Raw genomic sequence first — 13575 nt, 5'->3', positions numbered from 1 at the left:
TGCAGGGCTGAGGCTGAGAGAATATTGTTTCTCCAAGGCTACCAGGAGTTTGAGGTGAGATTTCAAACAAGGACTTCCCCGCTCCCATGCTTAACTACCCCATCAGCTCTCTCTATCAGACTAATGCTACAATCCTGGGAGGAGTCTCACTGAACTCATGGGACTGTGCTGCAAAATTATGTTGGAGTTATGACTTTTCAAGGTTTAAAGTCACAGTAAGTAAGTAAATCCAATTGAGGATCACTTTACTGATTTTGTATCTCACTGGAAATGATGAAATGCACTTTGGCTGCAATCCTAAACACACTTGTTTGAAGTAAAAGCATTGAAATTAATGGGACTTTCAAGTAAATGTTTCAGCCGATTTCCTCCCCAGCGTTATTGTCTACTATGGTGTCAGTTGACTTGCAAGATACTATATTCTCAGAAAACCACGTATTTTCTTGAATAAAAGACTGCTGAATCTTACCAGTGTTTTCAGTAGCACATTACAGGTGTTGTGCAGCTAGAACTATTTCTGGAAGAGTCCCAACAGTGTAGCATTTGCAGTGCTCTAGCCCAGTTTTTAATGCAAAATTTATATGCCACTAGCAAAGTATTAATGGATATAATGGGTATAAGAGAGGCAGTGTTGGTGGTTTTTAATTCATCAGTTCTTAAGAATGATCAGTCTCCTCTTGTTCCACATTTATCCAGTTATTAGAGTCCAAACTTTAACCAAAAGAATGCATTGATATGGCAATGTCCACTTTGTGCCCTCAGCAAATGGAGTAACACACCACATGCACACTATCCACACCTTTCTGTAACTATGTGCTAATTAAATTGGAGCTGCTACCTGTGGCTCTGCATGCGTAATCAGAGACTCTTCCTACTTCATCCAGAGAAATATATAAAAACTGGAGAAAAGTCAAAAGTGGTATAGTAGAAGCTGTTGAATATGGAAGGCCTGAGTCAAAATCCTTAAAGATGGGATCACGCTAGGTCATACTCAAAGTAGACCTGCTGAAATCAATGGACCTGAAAAAGAGCCATGACCTAATCAAACGAAGTAACTGGACTTATTAGTCGATTAATTTCAAAGGGTCTCCTCCGAGTATGATTTAGGCAGATCCCACATTGAGTTATGCTGCACAGGTAAGCCTGGCCAAGTCACCATCTTCCTGATGGGGCTAAGGGAACAAAACGAGATCATCTCAAATATGTTGCCCTGAACTTATAAAGGGAAAAGGCAGGTAACAAATGTGATCAACTCATACTTTTATCACTTTGTGAATACAGAAGGGAGGCTAGAACACATTATGGGATGATGGCAATGCATCCAAGTGAGGTACCTGTACCAGGTGTTATGCACCAGATACCTGAAAGATGCTGAAGGGTAAGAATACGTTCCCTGGCTCCTTGTCCCTGTGTGGCGCAATCCTTAGGATGCGTAATCCTTAGGGTGCAACGTGGCTTGCTCCCTAGCGAGTTACTTTAGGGCTGGTGGCTTAAAAGGTACGCAGGAAGGCTAGGCTGTGGGGGTGGGGAGAAGAGAACCAGACTTGTTCAGACATGATCCCTCAACCCAAGAGGAAAAGGAGTCGTATCAAAGGGTAAATACACATCGCCCCTTATCAGGAGCCGACCCCTTCCAAAGGGATTCGTGCAGCAGCTCCCTAAAGCTACTCGCCTGCATTTGTCCTGCCAAGCAGCGAGGATAACCTGGCGCGCCTGGTTTCCTTCGCCACCTGGACGGGCACCTGACTTAGGCGCGCAGCTGCAGGCGGGCTATGACTTGAGGAACCGAATATCTCCACAGACCCAGCAATGTTGGTAGAAAGGAATAGGCCGAAGGAGAGTGGGGGACGCTCCGGGGTCCCCCAAAAGTTGGGAGCAGAAGCTCTCTCGCCAGAGTTGGAAGGAGAAAAGTTTTTTGGGGCGGAGGGGGGGGGGAGAGAGAGATAGAAAGAGCCCCCCCCGGGGGGACGGAGCAGCTACCCCTCGCTGCCGCCGCCACCTGTGTGCTCAACCCCAGCCTTCTCTCGCCTCCATGGCAGACGTACCTGGCCCGCTTTCCTCGCGCGCGGCGCCTCTCCGGCCGGCGCCCCCTCTGCCCTTGCCTCTCCGCTTCTTCGCGGGACCCTCGAGCGGCGGCGAGGCGGAGGCGGCGGCCCCGCGCTCCTTCCCCGCTGCCCGGAGGCGCGACTCGCTCATGTCCAGCGCTGCTGCTGCTGCTGCTGCTGCCGCCGCTGCGCCTTGGCAACCTTCGCTCCTCTCTGGCAAGGGCGCGCGGACGGAGCGAGCGGCGGGGCAAAGGGAGGAGAAGTTTCCTCTCTCGGCTCTTCTCCGCTCTGGCTTCGGGGGCGGCTGAGCCCCCCGCGCTTTCCTCCGCTCCTCTTTGCGCACCCGCAGCTGCCTCGGCGGCTCTCACTCCGCTGCCCTGGCTCCCATCCCTCGGACTGCTGCGAGAGAGGAAACTCGGCGCAAGGAGTTCAAACTCGCCCCCCCCCCTCTCCGCGTTTTGGGTTTGTCTTTTTTTTGGAGGGGGAGCGAGGGAGGGAAAAGGAGGAAGGAAAAGTTGCGGGGGGGGGGATTCCTTTCTGCCCGCCCCAGGCACCCGCACGCACGCAAGCAGGCAGGCAGGCAGGCAAGCAAGCACCGCTTGCCGGGGACAGGAGGAGCCTCGTCCAGCCCCTGGGGGCGAGGAGGGTGCGGGAATGTGGGCGGGCGGGCGGGGCGGGGCGGCAGCGGCGGGCCGCTCTTCCCGAGGCAGGCAGAGCCCGGCAGAGGTCGCCTCAGCTGCGCCTGGAAAGCGACGCCGGGCAGGGCTTGACGTGAAACGCGCTCCGGCTGGTGCCGAGGGAAACACCTTGTGGTTTCAGTTGCAGCTGGATAAGGCAGTTCTTAAACCAGTGACGGGGGGGGGCGCTGCTTCTTAGCCAGGGTCTCTTCTTCTCTTCCTACCCCCCACAAAAAAGCACTCCGAAGTAAACAAAAAACTAGTACAACCTAACAGGACACGGGCCTACTTCTCTCTCCCCGCCCCATACTAGACCCGTGTATTGGCTGTCACGTCAGAATGCAGGGGTCTCAGTGACTAAATAATAATAATAATAATAATAATAATTTATTATTTATACCCCGCCCATCTGGTTGGGTCTCCCCAGCCACTCTGGGAGGCTTCCAACAAAACAGGGCTGCCTTTAGATGTCTTCTAAAAGTTTGGTAGTTATTTTTCTCTTTGACATCTGGTGGGAGGGCGTTCCACAGGGCAGATGCCACTACCGAGAAGGCCCTCTGCCTGCTTCCCTGTAACTTGGCTTCTCGCAGCGAGGGAACTGCCAGAAGGCCCTCGGCGCTGGACCTCAGTGTCCGGGCAGAACGATGGAGGTGGAGACGCTCCTTCAGGTATACTGGACCAAGGCCATTTACGGCTTTAAATGCTTTTCCATTTGAAATAAAAAGCCTTCAAATCAATGAAGGCTGCATATAAGACCCCACGGGTTTTCTTGGCGTATTTGTCAGTAAGATGTGCTAAGACAAAGCAGTGATCTATGGTAGATCTGCCTTGCCTAAATCCAGCTTGCTCCTCTGCCAAGATGGCTTCAGTGTCCATCCAACTAGTTAATTTGATATAGAGATGTTTTGCATATAATTTGCTAGGTATAGCTAAAAGGCTAATAGGTCTGTAACTCGCTGGGGCCCTTTTTATAAATTTGGATGATTATTGCCTCGGCCCACCCTTCGGGAAATAGGCCTGTTGAATCAATGTGGAAGAATATTGTCACCAGCAGGGGGCCCACCATCCAATGTTGGTTTTAAGAAGTTCTGCTGGAATATAATCTATGCCAGGGGCCTTGTTGTTCTTTAGCTGGTATTGCTAGAGAGATGGGTGTGAGGGTGGCCACTGTCACTTGGCTTTCTATGCCCTTCGTCCCCTCCCAATAAAATATTTGAGGGGGCTGCCCCTCCCCGCAAGTTGATAGGCACTGCCATTCAAATGGTGTGCACACATCGCATTGTGTGATCGATTATGTGGGGCGGGATTTAACTGCCCACCCTCCCAATTTTTTATTTAAGGTGGCACATATGTTTCCCCAGGGGTAAGTGGGAAAGTGTTGTTATAATAGCAGAGCTGGAAAGGGTTTGAACACCCTCTGCTTGCACAGTAGGGCCTCTTTCCCTTGACCAAAATTTAAGGACAGAGAAGGGTTGTTTCATCTAGTCTGGTCTTTTATGGGAAATCTTAGAGGCCTAACTGGATCAGGCCAGGAGACCTGCACCTACCTTTGGCTAAGGCAGCAGTTCACATGATTTTATTTAGAACAAGCCTCAATCAGAATCAGAGTAACAATATTACACTTCCCAGTGTAAACTGGAGATTTTTGTGAACTGTGGATCAGATAATGCTTTTGTTTCAAAGTTCACCTTCTTAACCACAAACTCTCTAGGGTGGACTACTATATCGTGCAAGGTTCCCTATGTGAGGATTGCTATGTGAGGATAGCAATACTGAGCAACAGGGTTATTGTAGGGCACATTGTAGTACTTAGAAAAACTTATTCATATGCTTGTGTTGCTCTAAACACAGCATCATCTTCTCTCATCCTTTATCTTTCCTCAGCATGGAAATTTCCATGCATTTAGTAGAATTTCCTTTCCCCACCCGAACACACACTCTCTTTCATAAAATTGTGCCAATTTCATGGGTGTTACAGGGGAGCAAGGGAGCTTTAGAACCTGTGGATCAACAGTCATGCTTAATAAAGTCTCCAGAAGGTACCGTTTTATGACATCATGGAACCCAGCTGAGGTTTCTTTGGGCATACTGGGGTGGGGGCAGAAAAGTGTTGCCCCCCGTGGATTTCATCTTGAACCAAAATAGGGATACTTATGGTACTTCCTGTCTCTAGAATTTCAGCTTAAAAGTGCAATCCTATTAATGATGCATGTGGGTGAACACCTTTATTGATGACAGAATTGCTCCAACAAGTATAACTGTTTCATACGTTTTGATGTTCTCACAGTAACCTACCTACACAACACTGCAAGGTATTTAATAAGTCCTTTCCACAGCTCCTGTTCCATTTCGAATTCCTAACCACCGAAAGCTAGCTTTATTCTGTATCCCCCCCCCCTTCAACACATCAATTTCAGCACACATTACTGGGGACGGACGAGGAGGGAACTGTCCCCTGCACCAAGCTTATCTCTGTATTTTTCTCTTGTATTAGGGTAGTATATCACTTGCTGTGTCTAACACAGGCTTCCTCAACGTTGGCCCTCCATATGTTTTGAGACTACAGTTCCCATCATCCCTGACCACTGGTCCTGCTAGCTAGGGATTATGGGAGTTGTAGGCCAAAAACATCTGGAGGGCTGAGGCTGAGGAAGCCTGGTCTAACATGAATAAAGCACAGGAGAAAAAAATATTCTTTTTGGGAAAATACCATACTCTGAAAAGATTCTGAGCCTCATTCATAGAACCATCCTATTGATTAAAGTTACCATATTTTTTGCTCTATAAGACTCACTTTTTCCCTCCTAAAAAGTAAGGGGAAATGTGTCTGCGTCTTATGGAGCGAATGCAGGCTGCGCAGCTATCACAGAAGCCAGAACAGCAAGAGGGATCACTGCTTTCACTGCGCAGCGATCCCTCTTGCTGTTCTGGCTTCTGAGATTCAGAATTTTTTTTTTTCTTGTTTTCCTCCTCCAAAAACTAGGTGCGTCTTGTGGTCTGGTGCGTCTTATAGAGCGAATAGAGCGAAAAATACGGTATTTATAAAACTGTCCTATACAGAGCTGTTTCATGGATCAATCTATCCCAGTAATTTAATTTAATGTATTTATTAATTAAATTTGCATAGCAGCCCATTATTACTATTCTCTAGCTGGCTTTAAAAAGCCCACAACCATACTATTTACAACTACAAAATAAAATACTTAAAAACAACTACAATCAATAAAAAATATTAACACAAAACTTAGGTGAGATAGCATAAAAGTAGCAGTACGAACTGCTACCTAAGGCTATGCTACATGCAAACTAGATGTGAGTCAGGATATTTCTGATCAGGAAATTAGGATTTGTTTGTTATAAAAGCTGATCGGCTGGCTGTGTTCTGGTGTGTGTGAACTGGCTTGAGGCTGTAGTGCTGGGGGTGGGTTAATATTTTCTTCCCTTGCTGTTTTCCTGATTAGCCCCCATCGCCTGAAGCCCCACAGGCTAGCAGAAATTATATAGGATCTACACAGGTAGATCCTGATCATGCATTGGGTTAGATCCAGAGCTCTGTATAAGAAAGACATTTGTTTAGTTCACAGGTAAATATTTGCAGGGCCGCACTCCAAGGTCTCAAAAAAGCAAGTTCTCCCATGTTAGCATGAGCTGTTTCTGTTAGGTGCAACAGATTTAATCTTGCTACACATCCTATGAAGAAGGCTATATGTTGGTAGTTGAAAGAGATTCTGTACCCCACTTGTTTGTATTGTGTTAGTGTATTATCCGATTGAAGTACAGTTTTTGTGAACATTAGCAATTATAGAAGAATCATGTGGAAAGCGAGCAATACCATTCTTAGGTGGACATGCAAAATACCTACTCATCTGGTGCCACAATCACAGGTTTAATAGTATTTCAGTTTTTGCCTAGAGTTTATTTACTTATTTACTCAATTCATTAGCCACCATGCATTCATTAAGATCCCAGGGCAGCAGTCAGAAAATTAATACAATAAATACAATAACCACATAACCAGTAATAAAAATTAAAATGGCAGCAAAGAGATCTGTCTCAAGGCTGCATTGAAAACTATCTAATGAGGAAGCCAATCACACCTCCTTTCATAACCAGGGTGCCACCATCAAGAAGGCCCTGCAATACATTATAAACACACAAACGCATGCACACTACTCTTCATTCATCAACAGCACCACTAGCAGGACTCTCTCAGCATATCATCAGGCTTGATGTGGCAAGGAGAGTCACTTCTTCAAGTATTTGGGCCCCAAGTCATTTGATTTGGGTCCGAGAGCATATTGGCAGCCAGTAGCTGAAAAGACTACAACTATGGCAGTTTACACACTTTTAGCAGTAATCTGACATCACTGTTGTTTCTTTTCAAGTTTTGTTTCATCTCCTAGTTAGGTAAATAAATAGTGAAAAGAAATCCGCAGCACCCTTTAGAAAGGGAAGGTAGCGGACTGGCTTCTAAGAGAATAAAATCTTGATATCAATACAAATTATTTGACACCTTAATCTGATTAACTTCAAGTGATTTCAGAAAAGAAGTGACCAGTATTGCATGCATATTGTATGTTCCTTGTTGTCATAAGAACAGTAATGATGTCAGCATCTTCAGATTTCTAAGATAATTCCTGAACGAGGAGTGATGTGTGCTTTAACATGGAACTTCATTTGCATTTACAAAGAAGTGTTGTTTTTTTAATCAAGATGTGTAAGAAGCTAGAGTGACTTTATCTTTTAGTACTTGGACTCGTATTTCTCATACTTATCACACACAGGGCACGTAGAGAGAGAGAGAGAGAGAGAGAGAGAGAGAGTGAGAGTGAGAGTGAGAGTGTTTTAAGATTAATAGATGAACTGGATTCTAGTTCATGGAAGTTTATGCCATACAAATTTGTTGATCTTTAAGGTGACACAGGGCTCAGTTGTTTTAGTTGTAGCAGACTAACCCAGTTACCTATCTAGAAAGAAATATACTGTATTTTTCTGTGTATAAGACGCCCCCATGTATAATATGATCCCTATTTTTTTAAATCCAAAATTAAGAAATTGTTGTTTAGCTTTTTGGGGTGGAGTGGGGTGGAGGAGGTCACTTCCGCCAATCGCTCACCTGCCTGCCCGCCACTGACAATCGCTTGGTACAGCCACTGCAGATCGCACACCTTGCCGCAGCTGCCAATTGTCTGCCCGCTTGCCGCCACCGACAGCTCACCTGCCTACTTGCCGCAGCCGCCAATCGCCTGCCCGCCTTGCCACATCCGCCAATTGCCTGCCCAACTGCTACAGTCACAGCCAATCACCAGCAGGCCTTGCCGCAGCCACCAATCACCCGCCCAATCACCACTGCCAATCTCCTGCTTGCTGCCGCCATTAATTGCATGTCCCCCCTCTGCATTCACTATCCATGTATAAGACGACACCCAATTCCCCCCCCCTTTTTTTAGCAAAAAGCATAGTCTTATACACGGAAAAATACAGTATATGTATACTCTTTTGACTAGCCCACAAAGCAATAGCCAGACATCCGCTTTGCCAGATACATAGATTAGTTATGTATCACTGTATCCTGCTTTTTCTTCTACCCAGTTATTCAGAATTCAAAGCTAAGACTGTGCTTTCTGGGTAATGATGATGCTTCTGGGATTTCTGTGTACCTGTCAGTCATTGCATGGTTCATCCTTACTGTCTCACACAGGATGATGTCAGATCCCTATTTTGGCAGAGAGAAGGGAGTATCAGTGCTCATTTAATCTGTTGTTCTCCACATTCAGAGTGTACCAAATGGTGTATACACCAACATAGTTTATTTTTTCAGGGCTTGCCCCTTTCATAGTCGTAGGACATCAGTGTCCTGACTCACAGCCTGATAATCACTCATTTCGGTAATGTGACCTATAACATTTGGGTAATGTAAACAAGTTGTGCAAGCTTCCTATTAGCAGAAGAGTGGTCTAAAATAAGTTAGCAGAGCAGCTTTTATTTTGACCCTATAATAATGGTATTCCATTTCTGATGCTACATATAATACATGATTTCTTAAATTTAATAATGTTCCTACTCCTGAACATTTTTGAAGATAATGTGCCTTATGTTGGACTAAATATACATAGGATTGCACTGTCAGACAATCAGGATGCTAAGAGGCAACATGATATAGGTAAAGGACCCCTGGATGGTTAGGTCCAGTCAAAGGCGACTATAGAGTTGCGGCACTCATCTTGCTTTCAGGCTGAGGGAGCCAGCATTTGTCCACAGACAGCTTTCTGGATCATGTGGCCAGCATAACTAAAACGCTTCTGGCTCAATGGGACACTGTGATGGAAACCAGAGCGCATGGAAATTCTGTTTACCTTCCTGCCGCAGCTGTACCTTTTTATCTACTTGCACTGGAGTGCTTTTGAACTGCTAGGTTGGCAGGAGCTGGGACGGAGCAACAGGAGCTCACCCCATCGCAGGGATTCGAACTACCAACCTTTCGATAGGCAAGCCCAAGAGGCTCAGTGGTTTAGACATTTGAGATAATTCTGAGCTACCTTCCGGATAAGATCCTGGTTTGTAGTGCAATAGAAGTTTCCTGATTTTGACGTAACAGAAAAGTGGGGCTGTAGACTGAATTGGGGCAGAAAAGGTGGTCATTTTTCTACACTCTGGCAACTGCAGACTACCATTTGTTTTTAAAAGACTAACAAAATATTCAACCTAGTTGCAGGTTTGATAAGGTGGTCTCATGGAGAGAAAAAAAGAATAATCAGAGTTACATTAGATGCCATTGCATTTTTCAAGTAAAGAAGGTTAAAACCCTTAAATTAGCTTAGCTGACATTTTACCTTTATATTAATCAACAGTTGCTGAACACCAAAGAAACTTTATTACCTTTAATTAGCAGTACTGTATCTCACTATGGTAACCAATAGTGGAATTATTATTATTTACAGTATGATGAGAAAAAAGAAAGCAGTCGCAAAAATTGAATCCATCAAATTGGAAGCTATCCTGTGAATTCAATTCATATGTTAGTATCTCATGCAACAAGGAACAGGGGATATGACTGCAGAATGCTTTAAAAGAGAAACAAATTATGACATAAGACCCAGTTCTGCAATCTTCAGCGCTTTCATGTTGTGTTTGAATTCCTGGCGCATAATACTGTGACATCATTTCCTGAGCTATCAAAATGCGGAATCATCTAAAGAACAGAAAACAAATTGGAGCTTAAGTAATATTTGCAGAGTGGGGCCACTGGGAAAGGGGATTTATATTATGAGATGTAATATCTCTCTATTTCCTTAAGAGGTCAGTGCTCAGTAAGCAGCAAATAAGTTTGGCTGAATGTGTGCCTTTATAAATATAATTCTAAAACAGATGTGAAGATTTTCATAGTTAAATTTTTCCACAAGTTTGATTTTTTCTCTCTACACAGCAGGGTTAAAAGAGATTGTTTCTTTTTGAAACAATCAGAAATGCTCGGGTTCGCTGCTGTTTAAAATGATGAAAGTGCCCATCATTAGCAAGACACAGAAGTGTATGTTTCAGGGATCATTTGAGTGTTAAGATTTCCTTCGTGAACTACCCTGACAAAGACATATTGCATTTCCCAAAATGATTGCCATCACAGAGCCAACCAACAATTGATAGGCTGGTTTTGTTCCCTACTTTCGCCCCTACAGGTGAATGGAAATCATTCATTCATATGGGATATTGTACAGTAAAAGTGTGCAGTTGACAATATCATTGGAGCAAAGGCTAAACCTGTTCACTGCCTCTGCTGTCTCTAGCTACTGAGACACATTCTGCATTCTGTTTGTTGGTAATGCTAGAATGAGGGAATGTTAGGTACTGACTTTTATATATATATATAGATAATAATTTATGAATTAAATCACATTACCAACCAGTTCAGATAAAGTGAAATATATCTTTGGTCATTCGAAAAACGTGCTTGATCATGGAAAGGGGTGATTGCATTTATCAAATACATTTATAACTGGTTGTTGTATTATTAAGCTAAGGCACATACAATTGTGTGGTCCAATGTACTTCTTTCTCTTTAGAACTGCAAAACCCCATTGAATTCAATGGGATATACTTCCAACTGAACATACACAGATCTCAGCCTCTCCAGAACTTTGATGTAAGACTTATTTAGTTAATGGGGTGGTATCTAACGTCCCAAGACTTGCAGTAGCAGAATGGAACTCCCCTCCCCCTTTCCCCTGCAGCCCCACCCCCCTGGGCACCCTTGAAATAAGCTCCAGGGAGTTTGGGGGGTCATCCCAAGAAGATGGGGGAACAAAAGGAAATAGAAACCTTGTTGCACCAGTGGAACTTCACTGACACTGCTTTAGATATTGCCAATATTTTTAGCACCGGACAATTAGCAATTTGTAAATGCTGAAACACTGTGGTGAGGATTTTTCTTATTGTAATTACCATTTTGCAGAAGAGTATTCACTTACCTGCACAGCTGCTTGTTCACACTACACATGGCTGATAACAGAAGTCATGAGCTTTGTTTTATGTAACTACCTCCACAAGCAAGAGGGAGCATTTAGTTAGGACAATGTTGATTATATTTTTCATCATTCATCATTGTTGGTCAGTTCTTCTGAGTTCATATTCCAATTCAGTATTTTTTCCATGTACTGATTTTGTAAATCCTTATATCATACTGATCATATTGCACTCTCTCCATGTGCATAATAGGTATGCATATACGTATGTTTTATTCTGCTTGGGTTTCACATCCCAAACTGTATGACTTGTTCTTTATAGATGAAAATAAATTATTGCCATGTTTGCCTCTCATTTTTTGGGCATCTAGATTGAAGTCCAGGATGATTTTATTCTGCCTTTCCATCAGGTTATCATGTACCATATTTTTCACTCTATAAGATGCACCAGACCACAAGACGCACCTAGTTTTTGGAGGAGGAAAACAAGAAAAAAAATATTCTGAATCTCAGAAGCCAGAACAGCAAGAGGGATTGCTGCGCAGTGAAAGCAGCAATCCCTCTTGCGGTTTTGGCTTCTGGGATAGCTGTGCAGCCTGCATTCACTCCATAAGACGCACACACATTTCCCTTTACTTTTTAGGAGGGAAAAAGTGAGTCTTATAGAGCAAAAAATACGGGATCTCTCTGTGTTGGGATTGTAAGCCAACATGGACATAGCTAATATTAAAAGAATCAAATTTACCAAATTTATTTTGTTTTACAATCCCAACCCGGCAGTGGCGTAGCGTGGGGGGTGCAGGGGGGGCCGGCCGCACCGGGCGCAACATCTGGGGGTTAGGGTTAGGGGGTGCAAATCCACGGGTTTGGGGGCGCAAATCCACGGGTTAGGGGGTGCAAATTACTTGCCTTGCCCCGGGTGCTGACAACCCACGCTACGCCACTGCAACCTGGTACAAAAAGGATGGTGGTGTGGGGGACACTCATGTTTATATCCACATGATGTGGTGTATCTGTCAAGGATTGATTGATGAGAAGTTGAGGGTCTGGCCAGAAAAAAAACAGTATTTCTGTATCTAAGCTCCGTGTTTTCCCAGCAATTAAACATTTCCAAGCTTAATAAAAATCTTTTGCACCTACTCAGCTGAATCAGTCTAAAAGTGGCTTTTATTCTATTGACATTTATAAAGTTCCAGATTATATAAAACATCTAAACACTGGTCCAAGGGAACATTGGGGGGGCGTCATGGAGAGAATCAGGCTTTTAAACTAGTGACTCGGCAGCAGTAATACTTGTGGCAGTGGCTGACGTTTCGTTAGCGTATTTTCTGCGGTGGTGGCAGACTTTTGAGCTGTTTGTATATCTGCTTTTGTATACACAAAGCGATGTGAAAGATCTAACATCATCTGATTTATCACCAGTTTTATGGACCTGATCTGCTAAAGTTCAGGAAAATGTCATCATGTGGGCAGAAAAGTTTTAATATTTATTATTTCTGAGCTCTCAAGGTCTTAAAACCAGTAACCACTAGTTATGTTAACAAGCAGGAAATGGCTACATCCCAGCAAGACACTTCATAAGAATTTCTGATCATGGAAGGGATTTATGGGGAACAATTTTCTGTGTTTTAAAGAGAGCACTTGCCCCACCATGTTATAGTTAAACAAAACTATCCAAAACAGTTGGATAAGCGATTATCTGGATGCATGACCTTACACATCGTATTGTGACATGGACCTATCGGGGATAATACAGTGCAGGACTTAGGTTTTGGGGGCTGGTGTTATTAGACACACCTGCAAGGCCCATGGAGGATTACTACCAATACTTGGGAACCTAATGCTCCTTGCTATTGAAACCTTCTCATTTGCATTGTCCAAGTGAGCAAACAGTGGGAGGTGCTGCAAGCCAGACCCAGAGGAAGATGCAAGAGAAAAAGCAATGGCTGCAGTGATAAAGAGAAGAAAATAGGTGCTCTCAGGGAGGAGGGACACTGAAATAACCTTTCCTGTGGGCCCCTCAAAACCTGTAATAATAATAATAATACAGTGGTGCCCCGCAAGACGAATGCCTCACAAGACGGAAAACCCGCTAGACGAAAGGGTTTTCCATTTTGGAGGCGCTTCGCAAAACGAATTTCCCTATGGGCTTGCTTCGCAAGACGAAAATGTCTTGCGAGTTCCTGCAGGTTTTTTCCCCCTCCCCCCCCTTTTTCTAAGCCGCTAAGCCGCTTATCAGCTGATCCGCTAAGCCGATAAGCTGCTAAAAGCCGCTAAGCCGCTAATAGCGCTAATCCGCTAAGCCGTCAATGGGCTTGCTTCACAAGACGAAAAAACCGCTAGACGAAGAGAATCGCGGAACGGATTCTTTTCGTCTTGCGAGGCACCACTGTAATA

General features: G+C 44.3%; 1 protein-coding gene across 11 annotated transcripts in view; it reads right to left on the bottom strand.

Moving 5' to 3' along the window:
• The window catches only part of NRG1 (neuregulin 1), a 512253-nt gene that overhangs the window by 176895 nt on the left and 321783 nt on the right, over positions 1-13575 (bottom strand). The window contains exon 1 of one of the 11 annotated variants that reach the window (XM_081845050.1): positions 2046-2409. The exons of 9 other annotated variants lie outside the window; for them this stretch is intronic. In XM_081845050.1, the coding sequence (XP_081701176.1) occupies positions 2046-2196 (151 nt within the window). In that variant the 5' untranslated portion in view covers positions 2197-2409. Of the gene's footprint in view, positions 1-2045; positions 2410-13575 lie in introns of those variants that run through there. One more of the 11 variants, XM_081845059.1, reaches the window with a different exon arrangement.

The sequence above is a fragment of the Podarcis erhardii genome, assembly GCF_964252035.2.
Source record: "Podarcis erhardii genome assembly, chromosome: 17".
NCBI classification, from domain to species: Eukaryota; Metazoa; Chordata; class Lepidosauria; order Squamata; family Lacertidae; genus Podarcis; species Podarcis erhardii.
The sequence above is the reverse complement of the archived record's forward strand: the minus strand, read 5'-3'. Positions and strand labels throughout refer to the sequence as shown.